The 22,023-nt window shown below is 54.4% G+C and overlaps 1 protein-coding gene across 4 annotated transcripts in view; it reads right to left on the bottom strand.

Annotated features, from left to right (window-relative positions):
- NTNG2 (netrin G2) overlaps nt 1-22,023 on the bottom strand; it is an 84,608-nt gene that overhangs the window by 36,793 nt on the left and 25,792 nt on the right. For all 4 annotated transcript variants that reach the window (XM_037735254.1, XM_017519630.2, XM_017519629.2 and 1 more), the window contains one exon: nt 10,645-11,288. In XM_037735254.1, the coding sequence (XP_037591182.1) occupies nt 10,645-11,288 (644 nt within the window). The remainder of the gene's footprint in view (nt 1-10,644; nt 11,289-22,023) is intronic.

Below are 22,023 nucleotides of genomic sequence, written 5' to 3'. Positions count from 1 at the left end.
AGGGAGCAGACTAGGGGCTTTCAGGGGTCTCGGGAGGGGGCAGGGGGTGGCTTCAAAGGATAGCACAGGGAGCTTCTGGGGGGACGGGTAGTTGTGGACCCAAGTTGTGGTGGCAGCTGCATGAATCTGTCCACGTGCTAAAGTTCCTAGAACTGTACCCCTAAAAGGTCCATTTTTGCTGTATGAAAATATAAAAATAAGAAATTAAAAAAAAAATTCCCCTCCAGAGAATTCCCTCACCTCTGTCTTCATCTGATGATGCAAAATCTCCATCCACCCAGTGTCTCAAAGCCAGACACCTGGAAGTCCCCCAATGCCCCCCTCCTCCCCAGCCACTCTGCAACACTGCCACCAAAGGCCACTTCCAGGAGGCCCACGCCACAGCCGCTGTCCCCGCCAGAACCCGGCCAGACTGCTGTCAGTCTTGGTAGGACTTGCCCAGTCTCCTGCTGGCCTCCGGCACCACCACCCCCAACTCACATTTCCAAACACCAGAAATGAGTTCACACCTCTCCCCTGCCTCTAGCCCGGCAAAGCCTCCCACCAAACTTCAACCCAAACCAACTTCCTCCCTCGGCTACAGGGCTGGCGTGATCGGCCCTTCCTGCTCCACTCTGGAACTCACCCACCACAGGCGCACCACACTAAGTCCTTAGATGGCACCATGCCTGTCCCGCCTGCTGTCTCCTTGCCGCAAATGCTGTGCCCCACCCCGCCGTCAGTGCTCTCCTTCAGAGCCCCCTCCCTGGAGGGCCTTCCCTGAACCCCGGGTCCAGATCTCAGGTTGGTTCTTAGACTGACTCCCATATTGCCCTGGGTTTTCAGATAGGGTCTCGCTCTGTTGCCCAGGCTGGAGGGCAGTGGCACAGTCATAACTCACCGCCTACTTGACCTCCTGGGCTCAAGCAATCCTCCTACCTCAGCCTCCCAAGTAGCTGGGACCACAGGCACACACCACCGTGCCTGGCTAATTTTTGTATTTTTTGTAGTGACAGGGTTTCACCATGTGGCCCAGGCTGGTCTTGAACTCCTGAGCTCAAGAGATCCGCCATCCTCAGCCTCCCAGAGTGCTGGGGTTACAGGCGTGAGCCACCGTGCCTGGCCTTGCCCTGGGTTTCTTTCCCACCATGCGCCTGTGGGCTCTCGTGGGTACTGGGTTTGTTGACTCCTGCTTTTCCACTACGGGAGCATCACCCCCTCCATGCTCTTGGACCCTGGATATCCAGCAGGTGCCTGCTGTGCGCTGAATCCTGTCTCCCAAAAAGGTACGTTGACATCCTGACCCCAGGTGCCTGTGAATGTGACCTTACATGGAAATGGGGTCTTTGTGGATGTGATGAGGCTGTACGTTAAGCTGAGCTTGTGATGGAGGAAGGTGGGCCCTTATCTGATGTGACTGCTGTCCCTGTAGGAAGAGACAGGGGGAGATGGCATGTAAGACAGATGTGCAGGGAACAGACAGCCCCGAGACAAGGCAGGGACTGGAGTGGCACAGCTGCAAACCCAGGACCGCTGCCAGAGGCTGCCGGGCCCGCCAGGAGCGAGCGGAGGGCGGAGGGCATGGGACAGGTTCCCCCATGCAGTTTCCAGAGCGAGCCTGGCTGCACCCTGATTTTAGACTCCCGACCGCTACCTGGTTTGTGGTACTTTTTTATGGCGGCTCCAAGAAACCAAGTCAGTGCCCATTAGAAATATGTGTTGATCATCCCTGCAAGGTCTGAGAAAAAAACATCTGTTGAGTGAATTAATATGACGGTGAGAAAACTCGCAGAGGAAATGCCTTCTCAGGCAAGAGAAGACGGAACCCCGATTCTGGCCAGTGCTGCTGGGAAGGCACTGCTGTGGGTGACTCTCCCAAGCGCCCACAGGGCTCCCCGCGCCTCCTGTGACCCTGGCCAAACCCAAGATGCCCCTCCTGCCCCCTCCACCCCACCCAGCAGTGGAGCAGAGCCAGAGACCAGAGGAGCCTCGAGGCCCAGGGACCAACACCCCTATACTTGGCAGCAGATTCCCTCAGCTCTTTAGCACAGTCTGGCCTCTCCCCAACACTGGCACTTCTCAGCGGAGGCTGACGTGGTCTTTAATCATGCCTGCCTGCCTTTTGGTGGGAAGCAGTAGTTCAGGGGGTGTGGGAGGTGCAGTTAAAAGTATGCAGACTGTACCTAACAAAATGTCTGTCCCCAAAGACCTGTGTCCCCAAAAAGTTGGCTTTATAAAATGAAAAGCAGGACCAGGTGTGGTGGCTCATGCCTGTAATTCCAGCACTTTGGGAGGCCAAGGCAGGCAGATTACTTGAGGTCAGGAGTTCCAGACTAGCCTGGCCAACGTGGCAAAACCCTGTCTCTACTAAAAATTCAAAAGTTAGCCGGGCATGGTGGCAGGCACCTGTAATCCCAGCTACTCGAGAGGTTGAGGCAGAAGAATTGCTTGAACCCAGGAAGCGGAGGTTGCAGTGAGCGGAGACTGTGCACCGGCCTTCAACCTGGGGTGCAAGAGGGGGATCCGGCCCAAAAAAAAAAAAAAAAAAAAAAAAAGAAAGAGAAAGAAAAGCAGAACACAAATCTGCCTTTCCAGGGACTCTCCAAATGTTTTGGGATCCTGGAACCCCTTCAAGAATGGAACAAAAACTAGGGTCTCTCCTCAGCTGACTGCACACACATGACACTCAGCATATATTTTAGGGAATCCATGGGTCCTTGAGGCCCACCCTTTGCCCTCCTAAAAGCCCATAAGCCCCGGCAGAAGAACCCCCCCGGGCCCTCTGTGATCTGCTGTTCTTTCGATGTAACCAGACAGCCGTGACTCCTCTCCCTGGATGGTCTCGCTTAAGCCCCAGGTCTCCATTGTGTGGAGGTGGGAAGGAGGCAAAGACAGGTTAGGCGGCTTGCCCAGGCCCACACCTGATCCACGATCTGCACCTGGTGACATGGAGACCACCCACCCGCCTATTTCCTTTATTTTTTCGTGTGCTAAAATGTACGTATATATTCATCACCTTACCATTTTTTATTCTTTTTCTTCTTATTTTTTTTAAGACGGAGTCTCACGATGGGTACGATCTCGGCTCACTGCAACTTCCACCTCCCCGGTTCAAACGATTCTCGAGCCTCAGCCTCCTGAGTAGCTGGGACTACAGGCGCCCGCCACCACGCCCAGCTAATTTTTGTATTTTTAGCGGAGACGAGTTTCACCATGTTGGCCACGATGGTCTCAATCTCTTGACCTTCTGATCCGCCCACCTCAGCCTCCGGAAGAGCTGGGATTACAGCCACCAAATCCAGCCCATTTCTTTTTCTTTCAAGATGGAGTCTCACTCCATCGCCCAGGCTGGAGTACAGTGGTGCGATCTTGGCTCACCACAACCTCCACCTCCTGGGTTCAAGCCTTTCTCCTGCCTCAGCCTCCCGAGTAGGTGGGATTACAGGCATGCGCCACCATGCCCGGCTAATTTTTGTAGAGATGGGGTTTCGCCATGTTGGCCAGGCTGGTCTCGAACTCCTGACCTCAAGTGATCTGCCCCCCTCAGCCTCCCAAAGTGCTGGAATGACAGGTTTGAACCACCACGCCCAGCCACCTTACCATTGTTACACGTACAGTCTGGTGGCATAAGCACATCTACACTGCCATCCAAGCACCGTTACTATCCCTCTCCAGAACTTTAAACCATCCCAAACTGAAGCTGTCCCCCTTAAACACCAGCCCCCCATTCCACCTTCCAGCCTCTGACAGCCACCATTCTACTTTCTGTCTATGTATTTGACGACTCTGGGGAGGTCGGGTAAGCAGAATCATATGGCACTTGTCTTTCTGTGTCTGGCTTATTTCACTGAGCATCACATCCTCAGGGTTCATCTGTGTTGCAGTGTGTCTTAGATTCTCCCTCCTTTTAAAGACTGAATCATATTCCATTGCATGGATGGCCACGTTTCCTCTCTCCATTTGTTGATGAACAGTTGTGTGGTTTCTACCTTTGGGCTACTCTGAATAAAGCTGCTGTAAACATGGGCATATATGTATCTGTTCAAGTCCATTCTTTCAATTATGTTGGGTCTATACCTAGGAGCGGAATTGCTGGGTGATACGGTAAGTCTATATTTAACTCGTTCAGGAGCCACCATGCCGTTCTCCGTTGTGGCTGCACCATTTCGTTCCCACCAGCAATGCATGAAGGTTCCGATTTTTCCACATCCTTGCCAACACTTGTTATTTCTTGCTTTTCTGATCATAGCCATTCTCATGGGTACATCCATCCATTTTGTTTTCATTGAGATGGGGGTCTCACTATATTGCCCAGGCTGGTCTTGAACTCCTGGGCTCAAGTGATCCTCCCACCTCAGCCTCCCAAAGTGCCAGGATGACAGGCACGAGCCACCGCACCCAGCCCTTCCATTTATATCTCAATCTCCTGGCCTCAGGTTCCTCATCTGTGTCATGGGGACAATAATCCTCACAGGATAGGACTGAATGAGGAGATGCACATAAAGGACTCGGGATGCTACCTGGGGGATGGGAATTCTCAGTGAATGACAGTTAATATTGCCGAGGGCGGGAAGCTCTGTCCTCCCAGAGTTTCAAGGAGTCAGTGCAGGCAAAATAACAACACAGAATTCCCTTCTTGCCCCTGTTTTTCCTGTAACGCAGCTGAGAAAGAGATGCAGGGAGGGTGGGTACAGGAATAGGGAGGCTGAAATTGCCTGTCTCCGCCCTCCCCTCCCCACCCCGACCTGCCCACCCTCCACGGTTTTCTTCCCTCTGCTGTTTCTATTCTCAACCAGTGTCTGTTCATCTCCAGTTACGGGGTGATGAATAGGGTCAGGATGTTTATGAAAAAGACAAGAAGGCAAGAAATCGGTGAGAGGGTAAAGTGGGGAACACCAGGTGGGAAGTGATCCAGGGACACCCCGCAGGGTCTGGAGGAGCTGGGTCTGCAGGAGCCGGGCTTGGCCAGTCCAGGGCTCAGATCTGCCCATCCAGGCCCAGCTCAGCCTCTGGGATCTCACAAGTCTCCTTTTGCTCAAGGAGTTCAGCCTCCTCCTGGGCAGAAAGGCGGTGGGGATGCAATGCCTGGCATGTAACGCACAGGTACCCAATAAATTGTACTTGCCTTTCCTGTTCCCTGAATCCACATTTATTCCTGTTGAACAGAATGGGCATACAAGACCTTAATTTGGTGCAAAGGACCTCCCTTCATCATCTCCCACAGACACCACCCACCGGGCTTGAATACCTCCAGGAATGGGGAACTCACTCCTCTTTGCCTGTTCCTCCTGGCAAAGGACCCACTTGGCTGCCTCCCTGGAGCTTCTGAGGGTTTTCTGGTCAGAGGTACTAGTGTGGGATGATGCCCTCTTCCCGCCGACTCCCAGGCCCAGAATGGGCAGGGCTGTTTTGCCGTTTTGCCCCTGCTCTGGCTCCACTGTGTCCGCCCTGCCTCGGGGTCGCCGAACATGGCCGCTACTATACATGCAGGAGGACACTGTACATTTCAGAGCATGGGGGCCACCCGGCAGCTCGTGAGCTGCCCTGGGCTGCAGGGATATTTTGTTTTCCCTGCACAGAGTTTAAACAACGTTTTGAAGTAGGTTCCAGCAATATCCTCCCTCAATATTAACTGTCATTTACTGAGAATTCCCATCCCCCAGGTAGCATCCCGAGTCCTTTATGTGCATCTCCTCATTCAGTCCTATCCTGTGAGGATTATTGTCCCCATGACACAGATGAGGAACCTGAGGCCAGGAGATTGAGATATAAATGGAAGGGCTGGGTGCGGTGGCTCGTGCCTGTCATCCTGGCACTTTGGGAGGCTGAGGTGGGAGGATCACTTGAGCCCAGGAGTTCAAGACCAGCCTGGGCAATATAGTGAGACCCCCATCTCAATGAAAACAAAATGGATGGATGTACCCATGAGGATGGCTATGATCAGAAAAGCAAGAAATAACAAGTGTTGGCAAGGATGTGGAAAAATCGGAACCTTCATGCATTGCTGGTGGGAACGAAATGGTGCAGCCACAACGGAGAACAGCACGGTGGCTCCTGAATGAGTTAATTATGGACACTGCTGTGCACCTCCCTTTGTAACTGCAGAACTGGAACATCTGGTCTGCTGTCTTATGAGGGGCCTGCTGTCTCCGTTTCTCCCCAGACCACACCCTTCCCTATCGCTTCTGCTGGTCACCCATATATATTACCTTCTTCTCATTATTTTTATTATTTATTTGAATTTATTTATTATTGTTTTAGAGGCAGGATCTGTCTCTGTCACCCAGGCTGGAGTGCTGTGGTGCCATTGTCGCTCACTGCAGCCTCAACCTCCTAGGCTCAAGTAATCCTTCTGCCCCAGCCTCCCAAGTAGCTAGGACTACAGGCACACACCACCATGCCTGGCTTCCACATAAGTTGTGTTCCCAGCTTCTAGACATTTGGGACTGCAACCCCCATGAACCTGAAGGCATACTTCCACACTCCCTTTCTAAGCTCTAGTACCTGGGGTGGGTGCAGTGATGGCCTCCTATCTAGGCAGCCGTGGCCCCAAGCCTCTCCCCCTTCCCTCTCCCACTGTCTAACCAGGGGAATGAGACACTGGGATAAGCTCTCTGAATACAGCATTTCATTGACTCCTCACAACAGCCAGCTGAGGTCATTACTATTTCTCCATTTTGCAGATGAGAAAACTGAGGTTCCAGCAGGTTATGGTCATCCATCCCCATGGATGCGGCTGCTCCACCTCTCCAGCTCACTCCAGGAGCTTTGCAGAGGCAACCTTCCCGACCCCATGCCAAACCGCCCGGTCCCAAAGCTCTCAGTGCTGGGGCTGGGGAATCCTGTCTTAAACAGCTCTCCTGGGAGATGCTGGGTCAGGCTTGGGCCCCGCTTCTCTTAATGGTCGTGTGTCGGGTGGGGGCGGAGGCCCCTCCCACTCCAAGCACCACAAAGAGATGATCTCATTCCTCCTCGAATCCAGATTCTGCCCCAGATTTGCCGCACAGTCTGAAGCCAGCCACTCTCCCGGCTCTGCACCTGAGTCTTCCCATGTGTGGAAGGGGAAAATAGCTCCCGCCCCCTCCTGCCTTCCAGGAATGGGCACGTGGAGCAGGCGGCGGGAGGCAGGGAGGGGCGTGGCTGGGACTTGCGGGAGCCTGTGCTTTTCTCAGAGCCACCGCCGCTGCACCTGCCCCCCGCCCCGTGGGGCTGCAGCTTGGTCAGTCTCCACCTCTCGTCCCCCTCATCATTTGTACCAGCCCCTCCTTTCCAGGGCCCTGGGCTGGCTGCAGCTGCTCCAGCTCCTCCTCCGCAGCCAGGTGCCTCTGTCCTCCCCCTTCAGCCTACATGGATGGCAGAGCAGAGAGCCACCACCCATCAAAGAACCATAAATTTGGAAGGAGGGTCCTATGGCATTGCCCCATCATGCAGGCTGCCTAAGGTCCAGGAGGGCTCCAATCAGAGCTGGGACCAGAAATGAAGCAGCCACTGGGCCACACAGCTCGGTGGCTGAGTCCATCTTGAGCCTGCACACGCTTGGGTCTGGCTGTTGGCCGTCTGCCCTGTAGTGGAGCTGTGCAATCCCCTTCTATTCTCTGACCTCTTGGGCTTTGGCCTTCTCATCTGAAAACATGAGGCTGAGGGGAGTACTGCCCTTGCAGGGAGAGCTCCAGGGGGTGGGGATCAGGTCCGGCTTGCTCAGTGCTGTGTCCTTGGCTTGTGGGATCTGAGCCATCCAATAACCATGGGAGAATTAAACGGCTATTGATTAAACAGGAAAATACACATGAAGCCATTAATAACAGCGCTCAATTGCAAACGAACCCGTAGCAAAAGCTCGATAAACATTTGACGTTCTTCTTAGTGGGCCACAGCAGAGCCACTGGTTAACATCCTAGCCATGAAATTCTGAGGGAATCCCCAGAACAGGTTCAGTGTGAGATCCCAGAGCCTGGGAACCCGCAGGGGTCCCCGGTGCTCACTCAGGAACTTGGGGTCCCACATCCCCCTTTGCCACCAGTCCTGCATCTCTGGCTTCTCAGCACGGCTGGGCTTTCTCAGGGTGAACTGAAGAAGGAAAAGGGGAAGAGGCCTCCGTCTTGGCTGAAATGTCTAACCCCACCCAACCCAACAACAAGCCAAGCTCCCGCCTGAAGAGTGCTCACTCTCTCTGTGAATTGATTGCATACTTTCGCCACCACCTCGGCTCCTCCCCGCCGCCCGAGGAGGCTGGGTGCCAAGGGGAACCACCTACAGGGAGACGTCGGTTCTAGGCAGCCTGAGGCCTCTTGTCACAGATGGGAAATCGAAGCAGTGTGCAGAGGGGCGGGGTTTGAACCCGAGGTCACCCTGCTGGGGTTGAAAGGGCACCACCAGGCCCTGACTGTCACCGTCCTAGTCTGGACCCTGTAGCTGGCCCAGACCTGAGGGCCCTGCATGAGCCACCTTATGAAATGGAAGGCAGGGTCCTTGAATAGCTGCGTTAACATTAAGGTTTCCTGAGCAGCCCAAGGTCAGAAGACAGGCCAGGAGCCTACAAGGCCTGGGGAGGTGGTTCCCAGCCCTGAGCTTCTCAGCCCTGCGGGATTTTGGGGGTTTCGGGCTGTCTAGTAACAACCAGACAATTGCATCCTGAGGGCAGAGCTCACAGAGATGCCCAGAGGCTGATAGGGATGGTTTCCAGAACTTTCCTGATTTTGAATATCCTGTCCCAACTGGAGGCGGGTTAGAGATCACGGGTGTCGGCACCACAGGCCCCTGTCTGCACCTGTTCCACTCCCATCTGCTAGACTTGAACCTGACTCCTGCTTCGTGAACGACCTGCCTTCACCTCTGCCCACCTGGAATCCACACACACTGTCAACGGGAAACACAATGCAAACGCAAGCTGGAAACAGCGGCACCGCAGCGCCCTGCCCAGCCTCACCGTGCAGGCCTCACCACAGCACATGGCTGGCAAACGGGCTTCCAGCCTTTCTCCCCAGCCCATGACGTTTCTCCCGGTTCTGTACACACTTACAGCCAATGTCTACTCAAGACGTGGAAAGGATACACAAGGCGTATTACATATTTTATAAAAACAGGATTATGCTTGACATGCCATATGGCAAAGCACTTTTTCCACTTGTCAGGAATTACGGATCTGGGTGGGCACCGAGAGGCTGCAGTGGAGAGATGCCAACAGTGACGGCCCTAGCTGGGATTCCCAGGTGCAGCCCCTGCCTGCACCTGCCTAAGCCAGGCTCCTGGCCCCAACTGCCCCAGCACCCTTGGGTCTCAACTCTGTCTTCCCTCAGCCCACCCCAGCCCTCTCACTCCATTATTTTGTCCAATTTTTTTATTAAACACTTTTTTTTTTTTAGCACGTATTATGTGCCAGGCACTGTTCTGAGTGCTTCACCAACTTTAACTCATTTAACCCCCATCATAATCCAGTGAGAGAAGTATGCTTGTTACCATCCCCATCCTACAGATGGCCCAGGGAAGAATGTGTTGCCCCACAGACCACGACATTATCCACCAAAAGAACAAATGACCCAGGAGAGCACAGGACCATTTCATCCTCCACAGTCTCAACAGTTCTGGGGAGGTAAAGGCTGCTTTCATCTTCTATGACAGTCTTCTGCCTTCCTCAAAGTGTCCCCAGAACACATTCTTCTCCAGAGCTGGGCAAGAAAGAGCTGCCTCGGCAGGCCTGGGTTGGCCACACCCTGCACATTCCAAAGAAAGGTGTGACTCCGGCCTGGCTCCTGCAAGGTGACCTCTAATCTATAAGCCCTGGAGTGTCCTGTCTGAGAAGGGTGGCCATGTTTGCCTGCGGATCTTGGGATCCGCATCAGAGAGACTATGCTGATGATGAGATTTATTGGAGGGCCTTGGGCCATGTAGTGTCAGCTCGACCTCTGGAGGGATTGGAGTCAAAGGCCAGCCACATCATTAGCAATGCCTACACCGCCAACTCCCAATAAAAACTCTGGACACCGAGGCTTTGGTAAGCGTCCCTGCCTGGCGATGGTTCACAAGGGTTGTCCCATGTCACTGCAGAGAGAATCAAGTGCTGCCTGCACGACTCCCCTGGCACCTGGCATCTCCCGGACCCAGCCCTGTGTACCTTTTCCTGTTGCTGATTTTAATCGGTATCCTTCATTGTCATAAACCATAACTGTGAATACAGCAGCTTTGCTGAGTTCTGTGAGATTTTCTAGGGAATCATGGAGCCTGAGGATGGTCTGGGAAACCCCTGCACAGGAGAGCCCACTCACTGAGTCAGTGGACAGCCTCAGAGCACTTCATGCCGGCAGCCCCAGGAGTTAGCCCAGCCCTGCACAGACAGGATCCACTCCTGCCCTCCACACCTCCAACACACACACTTCCTTCCATGGAAAAGCCAGGCACTGGGTGTGAGCAGCCCTGGCCATCCTAGGCAGCCCCTATGATGTAACACCAGGTAATGTCCTGGGAACCAGGTAATATCCCCGGTGCTCCTAACCTCCTGGAAACCAAGTAACAGCTCGAGAACCAGATAATGTCCCGGGTACCAGGTAACATCTCAAGAGCCAGGCAATGTTCCACGTATCAGGAAACATTCCAGGTATCTGCTAATGTCCCAGATAACAGAACACATGCCGGGTTCCAGGTGACATCCAGGGCTTCCCCCGGCCTTACCTGCCAATGACCTCGATGTTGGAGATGGCATAGAAGTACTTGTAGAGGTTTTCCCGCTGCACGTAGGTGCCACCCAGCGCGGGGCGCAGCAGCCGCATGCGCAGGTCGGTGAGGGTGAAGAACTCCTTGAGGCCCTTGGCGCTCTCCAGCCGCGTGTAGAGGTTGTCCATGTTGCGCAGGTCTGGGCCGGCAAAGATGGCGAAGCGGTCTCGCACCTCGAAGCGCACGTGCTTCTCCTTCTTGGAGCCCGCCCAGCGTGAGTACTCCTCAGTGCAGAGAACGCGGTGGGCGCTGGAGGATGACATGTCGCGGGCCCGGCGGGCGGACATGCCGAAGGCCTCCATGCAGTCCTCGGCGTAGAACTGGTAGGGCTGCCACGTGCGCCCGTTGTCCAGGGACTTCTCCAGGACCATGACCGTGGGCCGGCCGTACTCGAAGGTCATCACCACGTCGTCTGTCAGCTCCACGGTCTTGTTCCACGAGAGGGTGATATTGGCTTCCAGTGGGCTGGGGTAGCGGCTCCACGTGATGCTCTGCCAGTAGGTGGCCAGGCCCTCCTCCTCCTTGTCGAACATGAGCCTGGGCGGGTGGGCCAGGTCCGGGTTGGAGGCGTCACACTCATTGCTGCACAGGTAGGGATTCTCCTGCAGCGGGGAGAGAAAGGAAGAGTGGGTGCTGGATGCTTGGGGCGGCCTGGGAAGCCTCTGCCCAGCCTGGCCCCTGCCTGCGAGCCCAGACACCTGCTCTGTGGCCACAGGGCCTGTGCTCTGGTGCCCAGACATGGCTGGGAGATTTGTGCCCATTTCCCCTAGGCGTGCAAAGGTGTGCAGTCCCATGGCATCCCAAGAAAATGCACACTTGTTTCTACTCTAAATACAGACAACCCAGGGAGCTGGGTGTTCATCCCCTGCTCTGAAGTCCTCCATGGCTCCCCGTTGCCTGGAATACAAAGTCCTGACTCTGTAATATACTGATCCCACACCTGGTGACCCTGTGCCTGAGCCTCCCCAGGACAGCTGTCCTCCTGCCCCTGCCTGCCATGCCTCTGAGCCTTTGCAGATGGCATTTTCTCTCCTTCATGTGCCCTTCTGCTCTCTGCCTTGAAAATTCCCATTCACGTTCTTGACTCTCTAAACACCCCTTAGCTGAATCACCTTCCTGAGCCTTTTATTTTATTTTATTTTATTTTTATTTATTTATTTATTTAAGATAGTGGCTCGCTCTGTAGCCCAAGCTGGAGTTCAGTGGCGCAATCTCGGCTCACTACAACCTCCGCCTCCAGGGTCCCGGTTCAAGCAATTCTCCTACCTCAGCCTCCCAAGTAGCTGGGATTATAGGCAGGAGCCAGCATGCCCAGCTAATTTTTATATTTTTTAGTAGAGACGGGGTTTCACCATGTTGGCCGGTTGAACTTCTGACCTCATGATCCGCCCGCCTTGGCCTCCCAAAGTGCTGGGATTACAGGCGTGAGCCACCGCACTCAGCCATTATTTTATTTTTTTTATTGAGACGGAGTCTTGCTCTGTTGCCTAGGATGGAGTGCAGTGGGGTGATTTCAGCTTACTGCAACCTATGCCTCCCAGGTTCCAGCGATTCTCCTGCCTCAGCCTCCTGAGTATCTGGGATTACAGGTGTGCACCACCACACCTGACTAATTTTTGTATTTTTAGTAGAAACAGGGTTTAGCCATGTTGGCCAGGCTGGTCTTGAACTCTGACCTCAGTTGATCCACCTGCTTTGGCCTCCTAAAGTGCTGGGATTACAGATGTGAGCCATGGCACCTGGCCCCTGAGCCTTTTCAACAGTACCCTTAGGGTTGGTGAACATACTGAGGGGCTTAAAGAGGGCCTGGCAGCTCTGGGTCCCTCCCTGATCCCTTACCCTGTGTGTCTCTTCTATCTGGCTGTTCCTGAATTTGATAAATGGGTAAACATAGGGAAACAATAAAAAATAAACTAGGGGTGGTGGCATGCGCCTGTGGTCCCAGCTACTCAGCGGGCAGGAGTGGGAGGATCACTTGAGGCCAGGAGTTCAAGATCAGCCTGGGCACCACAGCGAGACTCTGTATCTACAATACAATTTAAAAATTAGCTGGGCATAGCGGTGTACACCTGTGGTCCCAGCTGTTTGGGAGGCTGGGGCAGGAGAACTGCTTGAGCCCAGGAGTTTGAGGCTGCAGTGAGCTGTGATTGCACCCCTGGACTGTAGCCTGAATGACAGAGAGACTCTGTCTCTAAAGAAAACCCCCAAAACCCCAAATATCTCACCCTAACGCAAGATGTGGATGATAGGTGAGGTAAGACGTAGATGGGAGGAGGGTGGCATGGGGGTTAGGTACTTTTTGTACTATCTGCTCAATTTTCTATAAATCTAAATCTAAAACTGCTTTGAAATATAAAGTCTATTAATTAAAAAAAAAAAAAAAAAGAACACTGTTCCTAACAACCACACAGTGCCCCAGACCACTTGCAGCCCTTTTTGATGAATATTTCAGGTGTCTGGTTTGCTCAGAGACAAAATGCCCTGGATCTGAGTTAAAACCTCTCACTCTCAAATGAGCCTTTCAGCCCCCATGGGGGAAGTGGGGCCCACCGCCTTCTGAGGGGCCGAGCCGCACCCCTGCGGCCCCCACCAGGCACCGCTGCAGCAGCCTCAGCCCGCTGGGCTTGGATCCTCAAGGATGGAGGACAGGTTGCCCGGCTGCCCGGGGCTCCTTGGTGGGCAGGGCTGACCCTTGCTTCATTGATGTAGGTTCTACAAAGCTCTCTTTGACCCAAATAGCTCTGTCCTCAGTCCCCCATGCAAACTCAGGGTGGCAGGAGCTCACCATAGAGTCCAATACCTCCTTGAGCAGATGGGGAGACTGAGGCCCGGGTCAGGGCAGGACTGGCCCCAGCCTTCTGGAGAGCGGACAGCACCTCTGAGGAGGCGCCTGCTGTTACCATCAGTGTATCCACGCCACTGGTGAGCACACCATTCCAGGACAGCAGAGGGATATGGGGGGGTCCCAGCTCCCTCACTCTCTGGCTGGGTGACTCTGGGCAAGACACGCCCTGTCCTGTGCTGCTGCCTGGAATGATGAGGGGCTGAGAGGCCATGGGGATGGCACAGTGGCCTGAGAGAGTGGCAGGTGCTGGGCTGGAGGAGGCAGGCTTGATCCGTGAGGGAACTGGCAGCAGGAGGGGCGCTCTGAGCCCGGCTGCAGAATGCGCTCTGATTGTCTCACTTGGGAGGAGGAGTGACGGGCAGGTGCTCCAGGAGCCTGCACCTGGGCTCTGACACCCAGGCACATGGCCCCCTTCCTATAGCCCAGCCAGTACCCCCTTCCCAAAGTCCCAGTGCTGCTTCTGCTGCCCCTGGGGCCTTCCTAGGGGCTGAATGGTGGCCGCGTGTGGTACTTTGTTATGGTGGCCAGAGCTGACTCAGACCTGCCTCATCCCAAGTGAATGAAGAGGGAACAGTCGGGAGGACTGGCTCAGAGGGGTAGCACCAAACTGTGAGTTTCTGATGACTTTCCCAGACACTCTCTCTGGGGCCTCCCCCACCAGCCTGGTTTCTCAGTATGCTGACACCAAGTGGCATCACATTGCCTCACCTACCCAGAAAGCTGTTATCAACCCAGCACTGAAGCTGTGCCATGTCCCAGGCCACTTCGTCCCCTTCCACTTCAGAGCTTGTACCCCTTTGGCCACTTCTTTCCCCCTGGTTTTCAGAGCCCTCCCACATGTGCCTCCTCCAGGAGGCCCTCCTGACTTGACTCAATCTTTGAACCCAGTTCCCTCATCATCCATCACAGAGTTGTTAATGTGCTTACTGGGGACAGTGTAGTGAGGTCTCCGTATCGGGCCTGGATGTCAGTAACCACTCACTAAACTATACTTATTATATCATATTAATTAGCTATTAATAAAATGACAGTGATATTGACATATCTCCTGTTGAGTGTTGATAGTATTCCTGTCAACCCACAACTGCTGAGCCCCCCACACTTCACCTTTTCCCTGCTCTCTCTTTGTCCTCCTGCCTTGCCTAGCCCTGCCCTGCCCAGGCCCCTGGTGGGTTCTGCCGGATGGGGGTTGGGGGGGCAAGGTATCCCTCAAAACCCCCAGTTGCATCCGGCCTGTCTGTCACTGGGAAGACTGACACAGCTGGCTCCGGCTGGAGATGGGGGATTCAAGTGGGCTGCACCAACCTACAGGGCCCTCCGGCCCCCCACCCCAGCCCGGGAAGCAGATGGTCAGAAACTAATGAATCAGCCTGTGTGTTTACAGGCCCCTTGCCTGCTGCGGAGTGGGCTCAGTCAACAGCAAGTACAATAAATAAATCCCGAGCTGCGGCCAACACAATTCTCTCTCTCCTCCTTTCCCTTTCTGTCTCTCTCCTTTTCCCCTCTGATTTCTTTCCGCAAGATCTCCAAATTCCACTGAGCTGGTCGGTAGCTTGAAACCTCCCAGCAAAGGCACTGCTGGAGCTCACCTGACCTTCCTTTTCCTCTGCAAACACAGCATTGCTCCCTCCCACTTTCCTTCTATTTTTTTTTTCTTTTAGTTGGAGTCTTGCCTTGTCACTCAGGCTGAAGTGCAATGGTGCAATGTCAGCTCACTGCGACCTCCGCCTCCTGGGTTCAAGCGACTCTCTTGCCTCAGCCTCCTGAGTAGCTGGGATTACAGGTGCATGCCACCATACCTGGCTAATTTTTTGTATCTTAAGTAGAGGCGGGGTTTCACTATGTTGACCAGGCCGGTCTCAAACTCCTGACCTTGTGATCCACCTGCCTTGGCCTCCCAAAGTGCTGGGATTACAGGTGTGAGCCACTGTGCCTGCCTCGGCCTCCCAAAGTGCTGGGATTACAGGTGTGAGCCACTGTGCCTGCCTCGGCCTCCCAAAGTGCTGGGATTACAGGTGTGAGCCACTGTGCCTGCCTCGGCCTCCCAAAGTGCTGGGATTACAGGTGTGAGCCACTGTGCCTGCCTCGGCCTCCCAAAGTGCTGGGATTACAGGTGTGAGCCACTGTGCCCAGCCTTATTTATTTATTTTTAAGACAGAGCCTTGTTTTATGGCCCAATCTGGAATGCAGTGGCACAATCTTGGCTCACTACAACCTCCGCTTCCTGGGTTCAAGCGATTCTCCTGCCTCAGCCTCCTGAGTAGCTGGGACTATGGGCGTGCACCACCACGCCCAGCTGCTTTTTGTATTTATAGTAGAGACGCGGTTCCACCATGTTGGCCGGGCTGGTCTCGAACTCCTAACCTCAGGTGATCCACCGCCTCAGCCTCCCAAAATGCTGGGATTACAAGCATGAGCCACCATGTTGGGACCTTCTATTCGTCACTGAGGGAATTCTGAGGACCCAGCTGGGTATTAGAAGCCCAGTTTACCCCAGTCTCCCTACCCCGGGGCTGACAGCATCTGACAGCTGATAACATCATGGGGGCAGGGCTGCGATGAGGGCGGGTGAAGGTTTGCCAGCCTTCGCCGGGTCTACACATTTCCACCCATGTACAGGACAGCAGATGGACTAATCACAGAAACACCAGTCAAAACATAGTGGTCTAATACACGAGAGACTGTTAGGCACACCTCTGACCTTTCAGGGTGGCTCCAGAGCCGCCCTTTGGTAGTAGCAAAAGTGGTAGTAGATTCTTTAAGTGTTTCATGAAAATTACAACAAAAATCATGCCCCTGGTTTTTAAAAATAGCCTTGGAATTTTCTCTAGAAAAATGCAGTAACATACCCATTTTCCATACAGTTTCGGTCTCTGGGGTCTGAAAGCCCTGAGTTCCCTCTCAGCTCTCTCCTTTGAGACTATGTGACTTTGACAAAGTCGCTTTACTTCTCTGAGGCTCTACTTTCTCATCGAGTGTCATGTGAGATGGTATGTGTCGCACCCTACCTGGAATACCTAAGAAATATCTCCAAATGGGAGTGATTATTATGAAACAGCAGCTTCGTATTAACTCAGGGACATTCTGCTCCTAGCAGCCTTCCAAGGAGGAAGTGGTGAGGCTGAGACCACCAGGCTTGTGCATGAGAAACTTGGGAATTTCATGGCATGGATCGCCTCTGGAACTGCTGACTCAAAAGAGTTCGGTGATCGTAACATTCACTGGGTGCCAGCCCTGTGCCTGGGCTGGGCTGGGCACTTCACACCCACTCCTCCCTATGCCCTCTCGGCAACCCCCGGGGAGGAAGGTGCTACAGTCTTGCTCTGCGACCCAGGCTGGAGTGCAGTGGTGCAATCTCAGCTCACTGCAACCTCCATTTCCTGGGTTCAAGCGATTCTCCTGCCTCAGCCTCCCAAGCAGCTGGGACTACAATGGGCTTTCACCATGTTGGCCAGGCTCATCTCGAACTCCTGACTTTAGGTGATCCCCCCACCTCGGCCACTTCACAGATAAGACACAAAGTACCCATGGCCCATATCACTTACCCAACCCCTGGACTCCGTGGGACCCAACCTTGAGGAATCATGGGGAAACCAAGCCCGTCATGTCTACGGCTATTCTCTCTCTCTGGACACACGCGGGCAAGGGACCTGAAAGGTCAGGCAGTGTGGCCAGAAGTCAAAGGAGGGTGGGCAGAGTGAAGGGAAGGCAGCTAGCCAGGCCCAGAGCATCAGAGAACCGAGGGAGGAGGAGTCTCCTACACAGACGCCAAGCCCGAGCTCCCGGAATGAAATACTCAACAGAGAAACCATTTCATGCCACGCCTTTCAAGCCTCGTGATGGGCGCTTAAATGCTTTTCCTTTTATGTTATTTTCTGTGCAAAGGGTACAGTCAAAGTCAGAGGCCAGGTTGTAAACATCATACACAAGCTGCAGGCAAAAAATATAATTGAATGGGAAAGTTAGCCGTTAGCAAGAACAGTGGTAAATATGCCGGTGGGAAGCCCAGCCGTTTGAACCTCCAGGCCCCTGACGACCGTGCCCGTGGAGGGGTGGTCACAGGAATGGTCACCAAGTCTCAGGAAGAGGAACAGACAACTTCATGCAGCTGGCCTTGCAACCCAAGCCTGTGCTGGGTTGATGTCACACAGCTGGGATCAAATCGCCAGGGTGCCTCAGACAGGGCTCTGTGGTTCGCGGCTGGATGCACCGCCTCGCTCCCTCAGCCTCTCACCAGCTCCATCGGCTTGGACGAGTCCCCCGACTTCCTTGAGCCCAGTGAGGTCCAGGACATGCTACCCTAAAACCTTCTTAAAATACTTTAGGCCACCGGGCGCGGTGGCTCACGCCTATAATGCCAGCACTTTGGGAGGCCGAGACAGGTGGACCATCTGAGGTCAGGAGTTCGAGACCAGCCTGGCCAAGAGGGTGAAGCCCCGTCTCTACAAAAAATACAAAAAAAAAAAAAAAAGTTAGCGGGACGTAGTGGTGCACGCCTGTAGTCCCAGCTACTCAGGAGGCTGAGGCACAGGAATCACTTGAACCTGGGAGGCAGAGGTTGCAGTGAGCTGAGATCGGGCCACTGCACTCCAGCCTGGGCGACAGAGTGAAACTCTGTCTCAAAAAAATTTTTTTTAAAGCTGAAGGGATGTGAGAAAGCCGCAGAAGTGGAAGGCCACTCTTTGAGCTCCCCTGCCCTTCTTCCCTGAAGTGGGTCATAAGACTCATTTGAGAGGTGCCCTCCCAATGCCCAGAGGAAGGAACATTCTCATCTCCGAAGATGCAGGGTCAGAGGAACCTGGACACACAGGCCTTGCAAAGTTCCCGCCAGTTTGTCACCAGGAGATCATACTTCCTTTTAGCCAATCGGACTTCTCCATGACTAACTACTTCCTCATCAACCCTAGCATAAAAAATAGATGTTACCGTGTCTTTGGGCCTTCTTCCTTAGAAAAGCTCCCATGAGGCTGGGCAACACAGGGAGATGCCATCTCTACAGAAAAAATAAAAATAAAAAAAAATAAAACTAGCCGGGCATGGTGGCACACACCAGTGGTCCCAGCTACTTGGGAGGCTGAGACAGGAGGATCACTTGGGCCCAGGAGGTGGAGGCTGTAGTGAGCCATGATTGTGCCTCTGCACTCCAGCCTGAGTGACAAAGCAAAACCCTAAAAAAAAAAAAAAAAAAAAAAAGAAAGAAAGAAAGAAAGCTTTTTCCACATAAAACTTATATGAAATCCACTCATATGCTTTCATCATGTTAATCTGTCTTTTATGATGGGGCCTCAGCCATCAATATAGGATGGGTGAGGAACAGATCTTTCTCCTCCCTGAGAACCTCGGCCTCTCAGTTGAACGGGAGGCTTCATGCGGGCAGCCACTGTGTCTGTTCCCGTCCCCACTCCAGCCCCAGCCCCCAGCACTCCTAGGGGACTCAGGAAATCTTTGTAGAATGCTTGAAAGCCCAATGAGGGCAGGAGCACTGGCTTCACAGCGTTGTCAGGAATGGTGCTGGTGCACCACGGCAAGTGCCTTGGCAGCACCGGCTCACGGGTGATGGATGTTAGGAGGACATTCATGGCCATGGCCAGGCCAGACGCTTCAGCAAGCAGCAGGCCCTGCTGTTAGCAAGTGTGTCTTCCACCTCGGCCCTGTGCCGGGCGCCCCACGTGGGTTGCCCCAGCCCCCTCCATGCTCCCAGGGACCTTGGAGAGTACCATCCTTGGGACACAAGGCTTGGAGAGGCTGAGCAATGCTCCAGAGTCATGCAGCAGGTGAGGTGGGACAAGAAGCCAGGGGAGGGCCCTCTGAGCCGGGCTCTGAGACAAATTGGGAAATGGTGCCCGTCACCCAAAAGGGAAAGGACGCCGCTGCTGGGCCGCACTGTGCTCCTGCAGACTTGGGTTTCACGGGGAGGCAGGTGTCGCATCTCTTGACACCAAGGTGCATGGCTGGCCTGGGGAACAGTTTAGCAGCTGACAGGTTTTTCTGAACCTGTCTGCCGAGTTGCCAGTGGAACCCGTCTCATCCTCAGCCCCTCAGCCTCACCAGGACGGGCGGCTGCTGCCGTGTCCAAGGTGGGAGGCTGGAGGCGGCCCAGAAGAGGCCCTGGCTGTGGGTGCCCAGGTGGAGGGTCAGGACTCAAGCACAGGGGAAGCAACGGTGGGGGAAGGCAGGGAAAGGCAGGGAGCGAGCCCCACCCTTCTCATTGGACGTGGCCTCTGCCATTTCGGGGGAAACCCTATGGGCAGGTGCATAAATCAATAGGTTCCTGTGGGGCCATGGAATCAGGACTCAGGGGTCTGAACCTAACACCGTGTGTGACCTTGGTCAGGGCCTTGCCCTATCTGTGCCTCGGTTTCCCCATTCCTGAAATGACCAGGCAGGAGTGGGCTGTCCGGCTCTGACCCTCATATCCTCAAGTCTCAAGTTCTTCGCGTTCCTCAGGCCCCCGTGCTGCTCGGGAGGAAGGGCACAGAGACACATCCTCCTCCCCTGACTCCAGGGAGAAAGCTGGGGTGCCGGGGGAATTCTCCTTAACAGATTATTTCCTATTTATTGGTAAGAAAAGTTGCAGCGGGGATAAATTATTAACAAAGCGGAAACGGAGACTGCTCAGAGCTGATTCTAATTCTAGCGGCCCTGACAGTCTGTAACTCTCTCAGCTCTCCCTCCCTCCCTCTCTCTGTCCCCCTCTCTCCGTTTCCCATTCTTCTTCTACAGTTTCATTGATCGCTGTCCCTCTTGCTCTCTGTGCCTCTGACTCCTTCCCCGGGTCCAGGCTCCTCTCTCCTTCCCTTTCCGGCCTCTCTTCGCGCTGCGCGAAGGCCCTGGACGGCAGACAGCAAGGTCACCCTCCCTGCTCCAGAATCAGCGTAAACCGACCTGGCATTTCAGGGCCGGAGCTGCAGCTGGCCAATGGCGTTTCCGTTTTGATTTCTGGCTGGAGCAATCTCCCTCCCAGCTCCAAGTAATTACTCAGGCAGGGGCAGGCAAGGGAGCCTCTGAGCCTCCTCTAGCGCCGCCTCCCCGGGGACTTGCCTGTCCCAGCAGCGAGCCTCTCGAAGCCATGGTGGCCGCGCCTGCTGCTCCTCCCCAGATGGGCCACCGTGGGCATCGCCTGGGCACAGGTCCACCTTGAACCTAGAGTCTCTGGCCACCACTCGAACCTGCCCGGGCCCAGCAGAACTCAAGAAAATGCATCTCAGTTCCTTGGTTGCCCAGAGCCGTTCTTCCCTCTGCCTCTTGCCCCGCACTATTTTGGAGGAAAGGGAGCACTTTAGGCCTTTCAATCCTGCCCACAGTGTTCCTCCTTCCAGAACCTTCTGTGAGTGTGAACTTTGGGAGAGCAGGGGCCTCGCCCACCTTTGTGCCATACCCCCAACGGCTGTTTGCACACAGTGGTTTTTGACAAACATTTTGTAACTGAGTGAAGACCCTCTGCAGTGGCTCTGTGGCAGCTCCACCCAGGAAAGGCGCTGCCTGGGGAGAGGCAGTGGACACCCGAGGGCTTCGCTTTGCTTTGGGGACGCCGTTCTAGCAGACCGACTGCTTCGTCTTCCTCAGCCCAACTGGGGCTCCCCCCACAGAACTCCCTGAACTCCTTTTGGAGGACCTGGGGGCATTGGGCTGCCCCGATGGACGAACTGCCCAGGAGAGGGTCTACTGGGAAGCCGAGATCAGAGGGTAAGGATGAAACGCCAGGTCAGGTGTGGGCACCCACTGCTCACCAGGACTGCAGACCCCTGAATGACTGATCTCCTCCATCAGCTGAACTGCCAGAGTGTGGTGGGCTGGGGAGGCGTTGCCACGGCTCTGGCTAGACAAGGGTTAATCTCTCCAGAAACTTAAAAATGTATTATTGTTTTTTTTAAAGGACACATTCTGCTTTGCCCTGGGCATATGTGGATTCTTCCCACAGCCAGATTTCCAGGAATGTTCGGGGCGGGAAATTCTATCCCAGCTAGAGTGCCCCTGCATCTCTGTGGCCCCCCACAGGCGACTAACAAGACCCACCAGACACATGGGCATGTGTCTCAGACAGGGCAGGGCTCCCCTGCTTTTGCAACTTCCAGCAACAGGGGTTTCGTGACCACAAAAGGCAGCTAGGTCAAACCCCACTGCTCCCTCCTTTGAGTGTGGGGCTGTCATTTGGTGGGTGCTTGGCATCTTTTCTTTGTCCCGGGTTCCCTGGTTTTCTCTGGGTATGCTGTAAACATTTTTTAATTGATCAGAACAAGGAGAGAGGGAGGTTAGGTGAGGCCAAGCGCTCCTCCTTCCCCACACCAGGAGCTCAGTGATCCTCAAACGCCTCCCCACCAGGGCCATGGGGAGTGCTCAGCGGCTGTTACTGCTGCTCCTCCTTCTCCTCCTCCTCCATCTCCTCCTCCACCCTCTCCTCCTCCTCCCTCTCCTCCTCCTCCGTCTCCTCCTCCCTCTCCTCCTCCTCCTTCTCCTCCTCCCTCTCCTCCTCCTCCCTCTCCTCCTCCTCC

Source organism: Cebus imitator, unplaced genomic scaffold, assembly GCF_001604975.1.
Source record: "Cebus imitator isolate Cc_AM_T3 unplaced genomic scaffold, Cebus_imitator-1.0 Scaffold762, whole genome shotgun sequence".
In the NCBI taxonomy this organism is placed as follows: Eukaryota; Metazoa; Chordata; class Mammalia; order Primates; family Cebidae; genus Cebus; species Cebus imitator.
This window is presented reverse-complemented; position numbering and strand designations above follow the sequence as displayed.